General features: G+C 31.7%; 1 protein-coding gene across 1 annotated transcript; it reads left to right on the forward strand.

Moving 5' to 3' along the window:
- Positions 1-38: 38 nt before the first annotated feature.
- LOC143064298 (proteasome subunit beta type-7-like) lies at positions 39-20,345 on the forward strand. Its single transcript, XM_076237035.1, has 8 exons — positions 39-172; positions 4,988-5,069; positions 9,430-9,527; positions 10,291-10,431; positions 11,172-11,287; positions 13,004-13,062; positions 19,178-19,329; positions 20,131-20,345. Exons 1-8 carry the CDS (start codon positions 114-116, stop codon positions 20,243-20,245), a joined length of 822 nt encoding a protein of 273 aa, XP_076093150.1. The 5' UTR covers positions 39-113; the 3' UTR covers positions 20,246-20,345.
- The last annotated feature ends 791 nt before the right edge of the window (positions 20,346-21,136 follow it).

Raw genomic sequence — 21,136 nt, forward strand, 5'->3', positions numbered from 1 at the left:
GTTGTTATCAATAATGCAAGAAGAGTTCCGAGCGAATATTTCATCTGGTTGCCGGTCAATGATTACTATGATTCGTGAGACTCAACTCTCCAAGGTACCAGATACAATATTGAATGATGGCTGCCCTCACAGAGTTACCAACCGGTGGTTTTAATTTCGATAATTGCCAGAGGTTTAACTATTTTTAGATATAATAATGATGAATGTTCAAATGACGCCTTTTCAGCATTATCTTTAAATATAAATTTCCCTTCTTTCAGTACCCTGGAAACGATTATCTTCTCATTTGAAAACGACAAGCAATGACTATGCAACTTTGTGCGAAAAAAATATTTATTTGTATACAAAAATGACAAATTTAACGAATTTTCATTTTGATCTACAAGAAAAAAGCTCAGAGGGTTTTCAAATGTGATGATTTCTTCAGCATTGTATATGTATTTTGTGGTGGGAGCTGTTGGTCTTCAAAATTACAGACAATAGACTCTAATTTTTTTTTTATAGTCCAAATAATTTATAATTTTAATGTCTGGCAAAGCTATTTTATTATTTTTCTGTGATGCCTTCCTACGACTTCATAAGGCTGAAGCCATTTTTCACGTCTGGACTTTATAAGAGCAAATTTTGGGGGTAACTTTGAGACATAATTTTGACAAGAATTTTTTACATAGTTTCAATGTCCTACCTTTTTTGTGATTATCACTTTTACATTGTGGCGTCAGATGTTTTGTATTATGACGTCAATATTTAAAGGAACCTTTGTGATGTCCAGTAATGGCTGACAAATAGCGATAAGGTGTATTAATACAATAGAAAACCCAATTCAATTAATATTTTACTGAGTGTTTAAAAACCCAATTCATTCAAAGTAGAACCCAATTATTCATGTTATTTATTAAAACTATGCATTCTGCATTTCACAACCCTTTAAGTTGCTGTTACATTCGTTATTTATCTTGAATGATGAATTATTTTTGTGTGATTTATAAATTTCTATTTTTGTATTTTAAAGAAATCTACTTTTTGTTCTTAAAATAGAGCACTTTTAAATAAACCATTGTAATTACTCTGGAGATTTTTGCTCAATTACATGTACTTTAATGTAAATATAAATGAAGCGATAAGGGTTGAGAAGTTACAAATGGCAGATCTAACATGGGTAACTGAGTCCTTGTTTGATTCATTAAACATTTGTCCATTGCTAAAATTTGTATCTCTTTATTTAAAACAAAAATGCACTATTTCATAAAAATTTTCTTTTTATAACACTAAGGCCAGGGTTTTTTAATTTGTTGGTTTACGGATTTTACCCATGAAAAAGTCGAGTCGGTTGGTCAGAAAAAAAAGAAAAAAAAATATCTTTCAAGACAGAAAAATATGGAAAACAAATATATATTTTATCTTTTTAACAATATGTTTGTGATGCTATTTTATCATCATTTCTTAGATTTTAGTTCGATGAAATCAGCTGTCATAAACATCGCATGACATTCTAATAATTTCCCGTAAACAAAAGGGGGGGGGTGCACGTACAAAGAAAATTAATTTCAGAAAACTTGGCGAATTATGATCTTCAAGCACAAAAACTGATAAAGAAAAAAAAATGTAAAAACGTCACGAGTATGAAAGTAAGTTTCAACACACGTGTCAACAAACGTAATAGACTCGTCCACTGGAAAAAACGAGGATATCGGGTTAATCTGTGTCATGCATTACTGTTTTTATCAAAATGAACGATATTTTTTATTATAGATTTATGAAACAAGATAATTCCAAATGATTATTTAATATTCAGTTCTTTAACTTGACGTCTTCCACCTGTCCACATTTGGACAAGTCTATTTCTATCAGATGATGCATCTTACGGACTGATGACAAATACGGGAAACAACTTATTTTGTAATTGGTTTTAAAGGTTACGTTTCGCAAACTTATTTGCGCAAACGACATTTCTGATTTTTCAAGGTCAGTTATAATTGATTTGTCTATTTTTAGAAACATAAACTGGAAGTTTTATTTTTTACACTACAGAAAGTGTTATCAATTTTGATAGTGATAAATGCATTTCATTTTATAAATAAAAGAATATTTTAATTATTTTTCAGGGATAATGCATTTGTTAGGGTTGGCGGGAATAAAAAAGCATGAAAAGTGAATTTTATTTTTATTCTGGAAATCGGCAAAATCGAGTCGGCGGATCCGTAAACCAACAAATTAAAAAATTCTGGCCTAAAAAGAAGAGGTAGAAAAAGCACCTCAGACTTAGTTTATTAAATTATCTGAAAACTGACACATTCTAACTAATAGAGAAATGTCACCCATTATCAGTCAGAGCTCAGACATAAATAAGTCTGAATCTGCTTTTGACTTATAGATGTCTAAATTTGTAAGTTTTAGGATTTGTCTCCCTTTAATGCAAGACAAAATACGACTTAAATAAGTCAAATATTGTTAAGCAAGAAATGATTGACCAGAATCAAACAGTTGCAAATATCAACTCCTACAAGTCGATAAGTTACCAAAATTGGTCAACTTCAAGACCCACGCATACTCATAAAAAGGTCATGCATCTAAATCAAATAATGACAACATTGAAAGCCAATGCCTTGTCTAGATCTTCTAAAGAAAAATATGAATGAGAGTCTGAAAAATCGGGGATCATGTTCAGTGTTCCAGCTAGGATTTGAAAATAGAGGGGCGCGTTTTTAAAAAGGGCACTTTAGCGCGTTCTCACTGAAAAAAATCAAATACTTAATATTACCACATAAAGATATATTTCTTGATGCATGGTGGGTCTAAGATGAATTTGCAACGCGATGCGCTGCGTTGTTTTGTAGAATTATTTTTATTACACTTATGAAATGAATTGTGCATGTCAGTTTAAAAACTTCACATAAATCTGCAATACAGTCAGGAACAATACTTAACATTTTCTCTGAAGGCCAGCCTGGATCCAAAAGTTTTTTCAAGGGCCCTGTAGAATTTTTTTAGGCCTTACCAGGTTTGTTTTTACTGCAGGCACATACATATTAATAGTCTTGAATGTTCTTATATAAAAGCCAAAAATATATGTTTGAAATACCTTATACATGTAGCTTGTTTCTTATTATGATGGAAATAATAAAGGAATTAAATAAACATGAGTTTTTCAGAATTAAAATCCATTTAACCATGTATTTTCAGACTGGTGAACTTTATATATATTTGTAATATTATTGAAAAAAAAGAAAAAAAAAAGCCCCCCTTTCCATACCCCTAGATGTAAATTATTTTAATAAAAAAAAGTATTATCAGTTTCACCCCAAGAAATTATTATAATTTTTCATGAATAAATCTTAGCAGTTGTAATCAAAATGATTTCCAAAATGAAATTCCTACTGTCTATAAATAACAATGAAATGTAACTGTTTCCTTTTAATAAGGGGTTTCCCGAATTTTCCCGCCAAAAAGCACATGGCTTTCAACAATTGTAAACAAAGCATTCAATTTGTGATCATGGATTACAGTTTTAATTAATTTAATTTGGATATAGATATTCAACTTAAGGTACAGTCAAGCAATGGTTTTACTTTCTTCTGGATTAAAACTAGTTTGAAAGATCAGTTTCAAAAATAAAAACATCAAAACAAAAACGATCTGAATTGTGAATATTCAGTGACCCATAAATTTTTTGAACTCTGCTACGGAGGTCAAAGTTACATCATGTTTCATGCATTTTGCATGTTGACCTATTGGAATGATTCTTTTTAAATGACATAATAAATAACAAATACAATAGAAATGAACACCGTTCACATTTATTTTATAAATTATATTTTGCATCGTCAGGTGTTAAAATAATCAATTCATTTAAACTTCGATGTTTGGTGCTTCAGGGTAAAGGGATTAGACAGGGTCGTAAATTTCACCTGATTAAGTAATTGACTCTAATCAAATAGGTGATTATAATCAGGTAACAAGTGTCAACAATTTTAATCTGTTGTCTTAATGAAGTGTGTGTATAAAGAACTCAACAAAGTGGCGACGATATGAGGAAAAAAGATCGTTTTTTAAACTTTTTTTCAAAAGGGCACAGAGGGGCGCAGGGGCGCTTAAAAAAGGCAGAGGGGCGCAAAATTTCAGGGGCGGGGCGCGGCGCCCCTCCATTTCATGCTAGCTGGAACACTGATGTTAATTAACCTTACAATGCAACCACCTGGATCCACACTTAATGAGGTAAAACATCTGTGTTTAGTAAGGATGTTCAATTAGATAATTAAATATAGATAGATCAAGTCCTTGTGAACTCTCAGACAGGTTTTTACTGTCAAAGGTGGTGTAGTTTGGCCACCAAGTCAAGTTAAGTTTTTTCATCAACATAAATAGACCTAAACAAGTCTGTCATTTTGTGACTTAGATAAGTCTAAAATTGAAAACACATTTTTATAAAGAATACATGTTTTAACTTCTTTAAGTCAAAAACAGAAATAGACTTGTTTATGTCTGAGCTCTGACTGATTATTATTTATTCCCTCATGGAGAAAGCAATAACTGGACATTAAATAACCATCCGTTCATCGTGATCATATATTTATAGTGACTGTTTTGCTATTTATATGGCCAAGGACAGTAGAACTATTTTACTTTAGAAGAAAAAACTGAATGTCTATAATATTAAGGGACATAGATAAGCCATTAAGATAATATACATATGCAAGTAAATAGATTACATTTGTATCATATGTATACATGTAAGTATCTTACAAATTTACTTGTACAATGTATAAGTATATACAATGTAAATATTCACTTCTTCAAGTAAATAAAAATAACCTGTACAAGTCATTGCAAGTGGTACTCATTAATGATAATTTTTCCTTATTGTCTTTTATTCCAAAATTAGAATTAAGTAATATGCTTGTATATGTATTGAAAGCCATAAAAATGGCCATGAATAATATGTGTATGATAACTGTTGAACTTAATTGATTTCTTCTGGCTTTTTCAGAAATTTGTTGCTTGAACAAAAAGGTCTTAAACAACCAACTGCTTATAAGACCGGAACAACAATCTGCGGTGTTATTTACAAGGTAAGAATTTAAGGGTTCATGTTCATAGCCATGATAGCTGCAAAACACATGGTCTATCAAGGTGTTAAACTCACCATGTTTGCTATAACCATGATAACTTCACTTCTGTATAATTATGTATATAATTCACAGTCTAAAATTGCCATCAGACATACAGCTAAGGGCTATTCCAGAAAAAAATGTATTGGGGGGTTGGAAGGCACATTGTATTAATAATACATGGGTGATGGGTATCAGAGCAACTTTTCACACTATAATGCACTATAATTCTCAATTACGATTGTCTGGGTGGCGGGTGCTGACAAAAACTGCCTTCCAACCCCCCCCCCATACATTTTTTTCTGGAATAGCCCTAACAATAATTAGTCAAATATAAACACTACTTACAATATGTATAAGTATGAGCTAACCAGAGAAATAAAATTTATGGCATTTTTACATCTCAAAATTTGAAAATTTTAAGGGTTTATAAAACAAAACAAAAATTGTACAAGTAAATTTTTTGAGAATATTAAGGGGAGATTATTCAAAACCTTACAAGAAAATATGAATATGAGACAAAATAAAAAAAGTGTCAAACAATTTACTGATTCAAGTATATTATTATTAACTTCTTCAATTAAAAAAAAATATAACTTGTGCAGGTACAACAAGAATGTGTCCCCAGTACACAGATGCCCCATCCGCACTATCATTTTCTATGTTCAGTGGACCGTGAAATTGGGGGAAAATCTCTAATTTGGCATTAAAATTAGAAAGATTATATCATAGGGAACATGTGTACATGTACTAAGTTTCAAGTTGATTGGACTTCAACTTTATCAAAAACTACCTAGACCAAAAACTTTAAACTGAAGCCGGACAGACAGATGGACTGACGAATGGATGGATGCATAGACCAGAAAGCAGGGTTGGCAAAGTATTACCCGCCCGGGTTTTCCCGGGCTGGGCAATACTCCCTGAAATGGGGAATACTGGGTAATACTGGGCAATATGATTTTTTTAAGCTTATTTCAACACAAAATAGTAAAGACTTGTTGTAGTTTCATAGTATTGTAGCTAAATATATACATTTTATACAGATAACCATTGAGAGTCATCAAAAATTCAATTTCATTCTCTTCTCCACATAATTCTATGTAGGCAAAATACAATATTTGCACAATTTAGGATTCCTCATTAATTTCCAAGCATTGTTTCAATAATCTTAACACTTTATTACAGTGTTTAAGTGAATTGTAAAGTAAATTGCTATACATGTATACACAATCATGATTGCTAAATAAACACCCTACAGGGTCTTGTCATTAACTCTTATAGAAATGAAAAGACTGATTATTGTTATATAAACATATCTGTGTTCTAATCTGAATAATTACTTATTAATTAGTTTTGTACATTTGTACATATATAAATTATTTCAAAGTAATTTTTCTTACATGTACTCCTTAAATTCTTTATACGTCTAGTTATATATTTCAAAAAAATATTTTTTTGTCAGAGTTGTTAGAATAATTCTTTCTCAGATGTATACACTTTTACTTTTGTACATGTATGTATCATAAGACTTTCAAACAACTAAACTTATTTATAAATAAAAATCTTAAATGTATTGCATTTGTGTTTGATTACTGAATCCTCTTTGAAATTCAGGCCAGAAACGTATATTACCCAGTATTACCCAGTATTACCCAGTAAAACCCAGTAAAACCCGGGTTTTCCCAGTATTTCCCACTGGGCTGGGCAATACTCATAAAACCCGGGTTTTTGCCAACCCTGCCAGAAAGCATAATTCCCATTAATGAGGCATAAAAAATGTACCCCTGACTGATAGTTATAGTAGATTTTTATTCTATCTGCACTTGGAAAAATCAGAGCTCCCAATAAGAATTCACAAATTTGGTTTTTTACCCACCATTTTCTTATATAATTGGGTGATAAAGTTTTTTAATTGCATTATCAATTCCAATTCACCCCTCACGTTAATATCAAATTGGGTTTTTCACCACCAAGCTCCTGAATGTATTGGGTTTTTTCATCAACACAATATTGAATATTTAGGCAATATCAACCCCAGATTTTTTTCCATCTTAAATATGTTTCTTTCTTTGTTTAACTGTTTTATTTGGTTTAGGGTTAGGGTTATTTGCTAGCTGTTTTATTTGGTTTATTCACTGAGGAGCAATTGAAGGTTTAATTTGTGTCCCGTTCCAAACCTTCTGCCAGTTTTGTATTTTCTCACAAAAACGGATATGTGTATTCACAGGCATTCGTCTTACACCTTTATATAATAAATTCTGAGACCAGTGCCTGTGTGTGTATTCATTAATTAACCGTAAAATGAAAAAAAAAAATACTACATAAACTCTAATTATACTTGAATGATTTTGGTTTATTCAATTTATATAAATCTGGGTTTAGTTGTCTTTTATTAGAACTTTTGGTTTCTCATGCTTTATCATGTCATAATTGATTTGGCCTTTCACTTTTTCCAACTGATTTCGTTTTTGACGAAACCCCGTGTTTATTAGCAATGTTCTCATTAGAAGGTACGCACATACGTCTGTGCTTTCGATAGACACTTCCTAAAACACTGGCTGAGTCTTGTTATCATAACTTTCCCTCAGTTTTTCAAAAGAAGCAGAAAACATGCTTCTATTTAATATTTTTACCCGACATTCACTTTCGTTTTAATTCAATGTATGTTATGATAAATCTCGAGCAATGCAAAAAAAATATGACTAAATGACACACGCTAATTGGATAAACGCAGAGAAGACCGAAATGTTTTCAAAAACACGTGTCCCTATTGAGCAACAGAAAACTCCAACAGGGACCCATTTCAGCTACTTGATGCAGGGATCTATTTTTAGAACGAAAGGAAATTTCCAATTATAAATATTATAAACATAGATTTACGCGACGACTGTAAACAGACAAGGGTAAATAACGCAAACAGTAGCCAATTAAAGGGTTGAGAACTCATGGTTTGGGCATATAATTGGGTTTTCCTTTGAAATAATTGGGTTATTGAACCCTGCAATGGGCAATTGCATTGGGTTTTTTATTAGGGCCCCGCCTAAGGCGGGTCGCCCTATAGTGATCAGTCTGTCCGTCCGTCTGTCCGTCCGTCCGTCTTTCCGTCCGTCCGTCCGTCTGTCCGTCCGTCCGTAACACTTAAACTTTGTGTCCGCTCTATATCTTGAGAACCGTTATGATTTCAAAGTTTATACTTGACATCCATTTTAACCAACACCAGAGGGTGTGTCATGATGTATGTAAAACTTCCTAGGTCAAAGGTCAAGGTCAAAAACTTTGGTTTCAGTTGACAACCCTGTGTCCTGTGGTGAAGATCGTGTCCGCTCTATATCTTGAGAACCCTTATGATTTCAAAGTTTATACTTGACATGTATATGAACCAACACCAGAGGGTGTGTCATAATTTATGAACGACTGCCTAGGGCGAAGTTCAAGGTCAAAAACTTTGGTTTCAGTTGACAACCCCATGTCCTATGGTAAAGATTGTGTCCGCTCTATATCTTGAGAACCGTTATCATTTCAAAGTTTATACTTGACATGTATATAAACCAACACCAAAGGGTGTGTCATAATTTATGTGCAACTTCCTAGGTCAAAGGTCAAGGTCAAAAACTTTGGTTTCAGTTGACAACCCCATGTCCTATGGTAAAGATCATGTCCGCTCTATATCTTGAGAACCGTTATCATTTCAAAGTTTATACTTGGCATGTTTATAAACCAACACCAAAGGGTGTGTCATAATTTATTTACAACTTCCTAGGTCAAAGGTCAAGGTCAAAAACTTTGGTTTCTGTTGACAAACCCATGTCCTATGGTAAAGATCGTGTCCGCTCTATATCTTGAGAACCGTTATCATTTCAAAGTTTATACTTGACATGTTTATAAACCAACACCAAAGGGTGTGTCATAATTTATTTACAACTTCCTAGGTCAAAGGTCAAGGTCAAAAACTTTGATTTCTGTTGACAACCCCATGTCCTATGGTAAAGATACAATTTTTTAATGCGCATTATTCACAGCGGGGCCCACAGAGATGGCTCCCATCTCAATGATATCTAGTTATTTTTATTGCGTGATCATGCAAATACGCAGCTTATCTGGAGCTCTGGAAAAATTGAAAAGGGTTGATATTTTCCTATTTTGGACAGAAAATTCCCCAGATTTGTGAGCAAGATGAAAAGTTGTAAGAGTTGAGATAATAAGCTAATATGGAAAAGAATATGGTCATAAAATGGGATTTATGATGCTGATAACAAAAACATATTTTTCTGCAGATTTGATATTTTGATCCATTAGATATTTCCTTACTGTATAATTGTAGGATGGTGTAGTACTAGGAGCTGATACCAGAGCCACAGAAGATACTATTGTAGCTGACAAAAACTGCAGTAAAATCCATTACATATCACCAAATATATAGTAGGTTCATTTCCTTTATTTTCGAGTACACAAAGTGTGATGAAAGAATAGTGTTTTTTTTAAAAGATTAATATTTTAGTGATATCTTAGTTTTAATGAAAATATACAAAAAATTGCAATACATGTATATCACAGATTTTGCAAACTAACCATTTTGTGTTTTGAAAATATTTTCCTTATAAATCTACCTCAGATTAGTTTTTATGCCAAATTATTAAAATTTTTTAATATAATGAAATTTAATGTAAATATGCATTTGTTATGAATAAAAATAATATGGGGGAGCCACTTTGGTTAGACACTAACTACCCACAGTATAACATTTTCAATTTAGTTATATAATTGTCCAAAAAATGAAAATACAACCACCACAATTAATTTGATCACCATCACAACCTATTTTGGAACAGCCTTTGCAATAATGTGTAAACAGATTGGAGAAGCAGGTGGTTTAACTATGAGTCGATCTGTATATCTATTATTACAATGCCTACAAAAAAAAATAACTAATGGTTAATCCACAGAATATACCATACTGATTCATTATTATTAGTTGGATACCAATTTTTGTGGATTTGTGGGTATTTATAGGTAAACCACGAAATTGAATGTTCAACAAATGACAAGTTTCCCTTAGGGTTGTTGTACACAGACTTTGGAAAAACCACAAAATTAAATATCCACGAATATGTTTCCCTTAATCCACGAAATTGTCACTAATATAAATGAATCCTCAGTATACATTTGTTTATGTATTTTAAAGTTGTTGTGGAGCTGGAACTGCAGCTGATACAGAAATGACCACTAATATGATTTCCTCTCAGCTTGAACTTCATCGTCTTAATACTAACAGAATGCCTCGTGTATGTACAGCAAATCGTCTCCTCAAACAGATGCTGTTTAGGTAATAGTAACAGAATTTGATGTACAGAAATATCCATGATTTTGGAGCAATGTTGAACAAAAGTTGGTTATAAAAAAGAAGATGTGTTATATAAATGATTTTCAATGAGACAACTCTCCACAAGAGATGGTTGTTTTCTGAAACATTGTAATTAAGATTGACACCTTAATTCAGTGGGAAGGCAGAGTAACAGTTTTTATACTATATATACAAAGATTTGATTGATACAAACCACCAAATTAATGATTTAATTTTTAAAAATTCGCTTTTAAGGGGAGATAACAGTTACTCCCATTTATAATATCTTTTTTTCTAAAATGATTTTTCATAGCGACCTTCTCATGTTTAAATTTATTAAATATAGTTTTATTTTCTAGAATACAGCCTTTTTCCCTGTAAAATACTATAAAATGTGCCAATTTTTCTCAACCTGTGCAGTGTTCTAGCCAAAATTTTAAAAGGCAGGGTGCTAGTCAGAAAAAGGGCAATTCTACATGTAAATGTCATTGAAAAAAGTGCGATTATTTTACCCTCATACGTCAAAAAATACATTATAAACAAAATACTCTTTGCAAATCAAGCACAAGGGTAAAATCAGTATGGCTAGAAAATACAAGCTATGTGACCAATTACTTTATTATAATTTTGATGATAGCAAAATATTAACTACACAATGTACATGTTGCTGAAGATTGATATACAGATATTACATGTACAACTTTAATGTTTTCTATGTGCAGGTACCATGGTCACATCAGTGCTGCCCTTGTACTGGGAGGGGTTGACAGTACTGGACCACACTTATACAGTGTATACCCGCATGGATCTACAGACAAGTTACCCTATGTTACAATGGGTAGGTGTAATTACCAGTCTATTTTGAAAAATGTTGTGGTTACAAATGAAATATATTTTTTCCATTGTGTTTGGAATATCTATTAAAATGTTTGTCTTCTTGCTATTTTACATAATCTCAATAACTTGAAGATGTCCGCCACTATGGCTAATCCATTTAAATTGATGGTATTGGGAAGGACAGGACAGCCAAAATCACTCATAATCAGGGCCAAAAATAAAATATTGTTTGTTTCCCCTCCCACCACTGACCCGGTAAAATCGCAGCAACTCGAAAAATTTTATTGGCCATTCTTGTCCAAAATTTTTTTTTGCTATGTTGGTTTTTGGTGATATCTTTCCGAAGCTGTAGTAAACATGGTAAACGTGCGTTGGTTTTTTGTCATACCTTTCTGATGCTGTATTCAACAAGTGTTTTAAATCAAGGCATTTTTGCATTGAAGCGTCTATATGATTCGGAGTCAAAGAAAACAAACCATAATGCCTTGCCACACGATTTGATATTTGAAAATTAAAAATCCGAAGCATCTTTCAACCCACTGAGTGCACCTTGATTGGCTTTGTCTTTTACCTATGTCCCTGTTTAAAGGATAAAATCTTTGAGTAAAAATGGTCTGAATCGTGCTTTGAAATTAATCTATTTTGTCTTCGAACAGGTTGGGCACAAGTCAGAAAATGTTGGATACGTGAATTCCCTCATTTCTGGTGTAAACAAGACCAGTTTAAATGTGTATTTATTTTCCAATTTATGGCATGAAATTTACAAAAGGGCACGTTTTAAGTTATAACTGCATCAGTTGAATTTGTAAATACTTAAAGTATTCTAGGAACAACAAAACATTTAAGTGAAGCCTTGTGTTTTTCTAGAACTCAAAAGACATACAAATCTTTTGTTTAGAATTAATTGACCAAGCTGCATGATCCAGGTGTAACTGAGCATAACTGAATTATGTTCACTTCTATTGAATATTTTTATTCATTAAATTTTGACTTCCAAGTCATTAACATATCTTTTTGTCATCTCATAATTGATGATCAAGGTATGAATTGGTGAACACAGGAATTGTTTTTTTGTGAGTTATGCATGAAATTAGACTTGAAACAAGCTTGATTTTTAAACAATTAAACACTCGCTTTCATTAAACATTGTTATCACATGAAGAATGTGCTTTTGTAGATTTCATACCATAAAATGAATAGGAAAAAGAAGGTCCCTGTATACTGTTTTTAACACCAGAAAACTGGGGTGTATACTGAATATACAGGGAATATCCCACTTTTCTTGACTTATCTTACCTGTTGAATTCAATATAGAAAAATTATATCAAGAAATAAAATAAAATAATATGCCTACCTACCTACCCATACCCTGATAACCTCAGTAGGGGAGGGGAAACAAAGATATTTTTAATGTTGGTCCAGCATACTATGTTTAATTTTATATACATTAAATGGATATATATAGATATAAGAAGATGTGGTATGAAAATTCACTTCAGCTGTCTAAAAAGACTTGATGATACTGTTAAATATTGGCTCAAACTAATTACCTTGAGATTTGTAACACTCAGACAAATTTACATGTGTAACTATTGGCAAAATACATAATTATATTTATAGTTACTACAAAACAATGTTAACATAGAAACATATAATTTATAGTTTAATTACAATATTTTGATTAATACACCTTCTGCATTTTATTATCTTTTTCTAGGTTCTGGATCCCTTGCTGCTATGGCTGTATTTGAAGATGGTTTCAAACCAAATATGGAGGTAGCAATTTATTATACTTTCTTTGTAGAGTTAAAATCTTTGTTATTTTTTTGCTCACTGACCCAAAGGGTCCTATGTAATCTTGTGCCACCATTTGGCTTCCATAATCGCTTGTCTTCATCGTCGTCTGTTGTCGTCATAAACTATTTCAAGATTTTTTTCCTCTGAAACTACTAGGCCAAATACTTAACAACTTTTATAAATGTTCAATAAGGTATCTTGTTTAAAGATTGTATTCTTGGATTTGATCCATTTAAAAACATTTGGGCAGTTTCTAAAAATAGAACATTGAGGTCAAACAAAAATTTTGGCATTCATCTCAAAAACTAAAGTGCAAAACTGACATATTTGAAAGTGTTAATATAGGTTTCTTCAGACATCTTTGGTAACTGTCAAGACAGTTAATTGTTTAAGAAATTTTACTTTTTGGGTTATGTATTATTATAAGACCGCAAAAATTGAAAATTTTTTTTTGGTCGTATATTGGTATGAAGTTGGCGTCGTCATCGTTGTCATCCGAAAACATTTGGTTTTTATACGACCGCAAAAATTTTAATTTTTCGTCGTATATTGCTATCACGTTGGCGTCGTCGTCTGCGTCGTCGTCGTCCGAATACTTTTAGTTTTCGCACTCTAACTTTAATAAAAGTGAATAGAAATCTATGAAATTTTAACACAAGGTTTATGACCACAAAAGGAAGGTTGGGATTGATTTTGGGAGTTTTGATCCCAACATTTTAGGAATTAGGGGCCAAAAAGGGCCCAAACAAGCATTTTCTTGGTTTTCGCACAATAACTTAAGTTTAAGTAAATAGAAATCTATGAAATTTTGACACAAGGTTTATGACCACAAAAGGAAGGTTGGGATTGATTTTGGGAGTTTTGGTTCTAACAGTTTAGGAATTAGGGGCCAAAAAAGGGCCCAAATAAGCATTATTCTTGGTTTTCGCACAATAACTTTAGTTTAAGTAAATAGAAATCAATGAAATTTAAACACAAGGTTTATGACCACAAAAGGAAGGTTGGTATTGATTTTGGGAGTTGAGGTCTGAACAGTTTAGGAATTAGGGTCCAAAAAGGGGCCCAAGTAAGCATTATTCTTGGTTTTCGCACCATAACTTTAGTTTAAGTAAATAGAAATCTATGAAATTTAAACACAAGGTTTATGACCACTAAAGGAAGGTTGGGTTTGATTTTGGGAGTTTTGGTCCCAACAGTTTAGGAATAAGGGGCCCAAAGGGTCCAAAATTGAACTTAGTTTGATTTCATCAAAAATTGAATAATTGGGGTTCTTTGATATGCCAAATCTTACTGTGTATGTAGATTCTTAATTTTTAGTCCCGTTTTCAAATTGGTCTACATTAAAGTTCAAAGGGTCCAAAATTAAACTAAGTTTGATTTTTTAACAAAAATTGAATTCTTGAGCTTTTTTGATATGCTGAATCTAAACATGTACTTAGATTTTTGATTATGGGCCCAGTTTTCAAGTTGGTTCAAATCAGGATCCAAAATTATTATATTAAGTATTGTGCAATAGCAAGAAATTTTCAATTGCACAGTATTCAGCAATAGCAAGAAATCTTCAATTGCACAGTATTGTGCAATAGCAAGAAATTTTCAATTGCACAGTATTGCGCAATAGCAAGAAATCTTCAATTGCACAGTATTGTGCAATAGCAAATATTTTCAATTGCACAGTATTGCACAATAGCAAAAAATATCTAATTGCACAATATTGTGCAATAGCAAGAAATTTTCAATTGATTGGAGTTATCTTTCTTTGTCCAGAATAGTAGTTGAATCAACTTAAATCATTGTTTTATACAATATACAATGTATATTCACTTTTACTACCAACTGATAAATTAAAACAATCTTTACCATTCAGTGATAACAAGCACCTTTTGTTACATTTTAATATTTTATGATGTATTTAAATGAGTAGTTATTGTTGCAAACTCCATTAGAAATTTGAATTGAGATCAGTTTTGGAAAAAGGGAAAGGGGGATGTGAAAAAAAAATGGGAGGGGGGGGTTAAATTTTTCTCATTTCAAATTTCATAAATAAAAAGAAAATTTCTTCAAACATTTTTTGAGAGGATTAATATTCAACAGCATAGTGAATTGCTCAAAGGAAAAAAAAGTATTTTAAGTTCATTAGGCCACATTCATTCTGTGTCAGAAACCTATGCTGTGTCAACTATTTAATCACAATCCAAATTTAGAGCTGAATCCAGCTTGAATGTTGTGTCCATACTTGCCCCAACCGTTCAGGGTTCAACCTCTGCGGTCGTATAAAGCTGCGCCCTGCGGAGCATCTGGTTGCACTATAACTTTAGTAAAAGTAAATAGAAATCTATGAAATTTAAACACAAGGTTTATGACCATAAAAGGAAGGTTGGGATTGATTTTGGAAGTTTTGGTCCCAACAGTTTAGGAATTAGGGGCCAAAAAGGGCCCAAATAAGCATTTTTCTTGGTTTTCGCACAATAACTTTAGTATAAGTAAATAGAGATCTATGAAATTTTAACATTAGGTTTATGACCATAAAAGGAAGGTTGGGATTGATTTTGGGAGTTTTGGTCCCAACAGTTTAGGAATTAGGGGCCAAAAAAAGGTCCCAAATAAGCATTTTTCTTGTTTTTTACACAATAACTTTAGTATAAGTTAGGCCTAAATTAAAATATTGTTTGTTTGCCCTTTTCCTACCCTATTATTTGAAACAGGGTAGGTAGGTAGGTAAAATATTTTATTTTTCTTTCCCAAAAAATAACTTGGCTTGGTACATTTTTTGTCATGGGTAGGCAGGTAGGTATGATATTTTATTTCATAGATACAAAATCTGCATGATATCATTTTTGTGTGTATTTGCTTTTGTTTAAGTATGATTTTACTGATCTTTACTATTATTAAAGTTTCTGGAACTATTAGTAAATTAGTCCCAGGAAGTTATGAAAAATAAATATCATGTTGAATGTGAAGTTAATTCTTATGCATTACTATTTTGTTTTCAAATATCAAAATATAGGGCTGTGCAGCATATTTTCAACGTTCATATGCCTGGAACTTTTAAGAGTTTTAACTTGCACTAATATTCTGTACTACGTACATGTACCTTGTACGATTAACTCGACCGAAAGGTTTATTATATCTCTCTAGCATTGTTTGTGACACAGCTGTACAATGTGCAATTGTACAATTTATAGCATGTTTTATTCCGACATTCTACCAATTTTATCAAAATTTGAACTTAGAATTATGAGAGATGATATCTATGAAATAAAAAGAATATTTGACTAGAATATAAACCCAGTGCATTTCCCACCATCATCGTCATGCAACCAGTTGAAAGAGCTAAAACTAGAGGTGTTATCAATAAAATCTAAAAAACTTGAAACTCAATTGTCACATATTTTACATCGCATTTATAAAGGGTCTGTACAATAAGGAAAACATGGCGATTTTACTGCCAATTATTCTCCAATTCACAGAACTTTGGTTCATGTCAGATATAAATAAAATGTCAAAGCTGGTCGAAGGCAGTGACATAATCATCCTAATCTATGGATCACCAATGGCCATCCCTACATAGGATACATTGTCCTACAATTACTACTGAGACTGCACTGTTTTGGAACAAAGTTGTCTTTTTGGGAATAATTTTTAGCCATTTTTTTTCAAATTGGGATTTTTCTCCAGGGGAAAAGGCCTTTATTCTCCATTAATTTAAGGCAAACAATATCACTGTAACAAAATATTATGTACACACGTTGAAAATTTTGTATTGGATGAACTTTTTGAATGAACCCTGCTCTTTACGTTCGTCATATCATTTCATAACTTTCAACATCGATTTCAATCAAATGCTTTGAATCTCTAAATGCAAGTCTTCATGCCAAACGCTCACGTGATACCAAACAGACTTAACCTTATACACAGAAGATAAAACCTGAGGATTCCGGTAAAATGTTTTGAGCGGGAATTTTCGGTAGGAACAAAAAATAAAGAAAAATAAAATATTTCTGGTAAATACAAATAAAAGATTTTCAGTCGAAAGGAATATATAGGGTCGGTCGGTAAAGGGCAAACAAACAGTATTTTAATTTAAGCCTAAATAGAAATCTATGAATTTTTAACACAAGGTTTAAATTTATGACCACAAAAGGAAGGTTGGGATTGATTTTGGTCCCAACAGTTTAGGAATTAGGGGCCAAAAGGGTCATCAAAAAATTAATCATTGGGGTTCTTTGATATGCAAAATCTAACCGTGTATTTAGATTCTTAATTTTTGGTCCTGTTTTCAAATTGGTCTACAAAGGGTCCAAAATGAAACTTAGTTTGATTTTAACAAAAATTGAATCCTTGAGGTTCTTTGAAATGCTGAATCTAAAAATATTCTTAGATTTTTTATTATTGGCCCAGTTTTCAAGTTGGTCCAAATCTGGGTCCCAAAATTAAACTTTGTTTGATTTCAACAAAAATTTATGGGGTTCTTCAATATGCTGATTTTAACCATGTATTTAGATTTTTAATATTTGGGCCCAGTTATCAAATTGGTCCACATTGAGGTCTAAAGGGTCTAAAATTGCATTCTTGGGGTTCTATGATATGTTGAATCTAACCATGTATTTAGATTTTGGATATTGGACCATAATAGGTAAATGTCCAATTTAATTTTTTAAAGTTTTTAAGTTTAAGTTCTTAGACCACATTCATTCTGTGTTAGAAACCTATGTTGTGTCAACTATTTAATCACAATCCAAATTCAGAGCTGTATCAAGCTTAAATGTTGTGTCCATACTTGCCCCAACTGTTCAGGGTTCGACCTCTGCGGTCATATAAAGCTGTGCCCTACACGAAGTGTAAATAACAAAATTGTTCAACAAATAAGTCAAATGCCTGAAACTGAAATTGAATGTTAATTTAACAGTACCAATTTTCCTGCACCAGATGCGCATTTCGACAATACATGTCTCTTCAGTGATGATCGTGGCCAAAATATTTGAAATCCAAAGCTTATATAAAAGATGAAGAGCAATAATCCAAAAGGTCCAAAAAGTATAGCCAAATCCTTGAAAGGAATCAGAGCTTTGCATGAGGGAGATACATTCCTTAATTTATAATGATTTCTAACATTTTGTAACAGCAAATTTTAATAACACAAAAAATCTGTATTTGGCTACTGGGCTTGTGATACCCTCGAGGACTAACAGTCCACCAGCAGAGGCATTGACCCAGTGGTAGTAATTACATTAACGGTACCAATTTTCTTGCACCAGATGCGCATTTCAACAATACATCGTCTCTTTAGTGATGCTCATGGCCAAAATATTTGAAATCCAAAGCTTATATAAAAGATGAAGAGCAATAATCCAAAAGGTCCAGAAAGTAAATATAAAAATGTAAACTATAAAAGGCTCATGAAAAGCCTCTTGTTATTTTACTCCAGTGGATAGAATTATTTAGGTTAAAAGTAAAAATATAACACCCTAGAAAAAATCTCATCTGCATCATGATAGGATTTGTATAACCTTTTATACTGTGAATTCATTATTATTGGTTGGATACCAATTTTCCGTCGATTTAATATCACATATGAATGACAAAATGTTTATAGACTTGTACGTAGATTTTGAAACATGAAATTGAAATTCACAAACATGCAAGTTTTACTAAATGCACATTGGTACTAACGAAAATTAATGAATCCACATTATGTAAATTAAAATCAAGCAGCTTTTATCTAATACTCAATTTATATTATAATTATATATACATTGGACAGGTATTTAGATTTAATTCTGAATATAAAGTGATTTTTATCAAATACTAAATAAATATTACAATTATAAGTACATTTACTGAGAATACATGCAATAAAAATGTTAAAGTACCAATATACAAGATTTGTTTGAGAAGAAACAATATTCAGATATGAGTATTTGCTCAATTAGATACATTATAATTTACAAGGCTTTATCCATATTTTTACAAATGATAATTTAAACATACAAATTTTGGCAATACATTAAATCAATTGTTTAATTAAAACTATCATCTTTCATACTTTAATAACACATGAACTATCTACATTTTGAAATTTTCTATTTTACAGAAAGAAGATGCCATGAAGTTAGTAAGAAATGCTATTGCTGGGGGTATCTTCAATGATTTAGGATCTGGTAGCAATATTGACTTATGTGTGATCACTAAAGACAAAGTAGAATACTTACGACCTTATGACGAAGCTAATCTCAAAGGAAAGAGGTAATTAAAGCTTACACCTATACTTACCTTATACATATTGAAACTATATGGATTCAACTTTGAACATTACACAAGAATTCATTAGTATGCCAGTTTAACACTTTTTTTTGCAGGCAAATAAACATATAAGGTATTTTTTAAGCTCCCAGTAGTTTTCTTTTAATTCTCCATCACTGGAATAACAAAAAAAAAGGTAAAGACAATAATATACCCTTCACATCAGTTCTGAAAAAAGCCAGCACTTTTAAAACTGTGATAACAATATGAAAAGATAGATTCAAGATTCAAGAAAAACTAGACAAAAAAATACTGCATGAAAGACTGCTTTCAGTTATCAAATGCTTGTCATTAATTATTAAGAAATAATAAAATCCTAAAAAAAAACCAAGAAGTAAATACAATATTGCTGATATGAGCATGAAACATCCTTAAATGATTTGGATTTACGCATAAGAGAAAAAGAGCTATAAGAGAGAAAAACTGTGCTTTTTGTGCAGTCAAATTGCATTGTTTTTCTCCTTGTTTGTGGTATTGATAATATAGAGTTTTATTTTGGCATCAATAAAGAATACAGGTTTCCAGATTTTTTGTTGTTTTTCACTTAAATTTTATTTGTACTCCACTCAAATTGAAATTAGATAGAAATATTTCAATAGACCTTGCATTGTAAATGATTCTAATTCTTTATTTAGATTTTTTCCATAAATTTTTATGACATCTATATATATCTTTTACAAGCACTATATTTTGATTCTACAAGTACCAGTACATGTATCTCATTGTTTTTCCTTTTTTTTTCAGACAAGGAGTATATAGATACAAGAAAGGTACAACTGCCGTATTGAAAACAACACAGAAGAAACTGGATTTTGATGTTGTTAGAACAACTGTACGAGCTGAACCAATGGAAACATAATAACATTTCTGTCAGTTTGTTATTTAAAAGTGCTGTTATCATCTTAGGAATTGAACATTTATATTGTGATGAATAAAAAAACAATTCATTTCATTTAAAACTATGTTTTGATAGTGATATGTTTTCTTTTCAATATATGTCTTTTACTTTTACCATACACTACACTATTTAAACAATTTTCTTACAAATAGTCTGTTTAGCTTTGATATGGTCAAGGGAATGCAATCAAATTGACAAATACATGTACTGAAGATCTGCATGTGGACAGATTTTTTTGTTATATTCATTTTAAAAGATAGGTAAAAGATACATAAGAGACAAAGTAAAAAATAATCTATAAAGTGTTGGCTAAAAAAAAAATAAAAAGCAGACAAACAACAGTACACAAAACACAACATAGAAAACTAAAGAATGAGCAACATAAACACCAACAACATTTTTGGGATTGATCTCAGATGCTCCAGAAGGCCAGGGTAACCAGATCCTGCTCCACATAAAGCACCATTGAGTTGCTCATGCCAGTACAAACCTGGTAATTAGTTTAATTCAGTAGGTCATATTCTCAGTAAAGGGGATGGTATTCAAGTAAAGATTATTAGAACATTTCGTCATCATCTGTGAAACAGATATTCCATAACTGTCAACCAACTTGTGATGGCATTAGTAAAATTAACGAATAATGATTTCAACTTCACCATGTGAGCAGCAACCATCTATTAAGGAAATTATGATAGGAAATACAAGCCCTCGAATGTATCAACTAGGAGATCTATGAATACATTTGTTCCCTGTATGCAGGTGTTATTTATGCTACCTTGAAGTTTATTAATAATACTAAGATGTGATGAATTGCTGTCCTTGTACGGACAGCAACTTTTCATCAGTTTCCTG

Source organism: Mytilus galloprovincialis, chromosome 2, assembly GCF_965363235.1.
Source record: "Mytilus galloprovincialis chromosome 2, xbMytGall1.hap1.1, whole genome shotgun sequence".
In the NCBI taxonomy this organism is placed as follows: domain Eukaryota; kingdom Metazoa; phylum Mollusca; class Bivalvia; order Mytilida; family Mytilidae; genus Mytilus; species Mytilus galloprovincialis.

Coding starts and splice junctions, on each gene's coding strand:
- LOC143064298 (XM_076237035.1), top strand. CDS start 114: ATGATGGCTGCCCTCACAGAGTTACCAACCGGTGGTTTTAATTTCGAT. Junction 10,432..11,171: donor CTCAAACAGATGCTGTTTAG/GTAATAGTAACA, acceptor TTCTATGTGCAG/GTACCATGGTCACATCAGTG. Junction 11,288..13,003: donor GTTACCCTATGTTACAATGG/GTAGGTGTAATT, acceptor ATCTTTTTCTAG/GTTCTGGATCCCTTGCTGCT.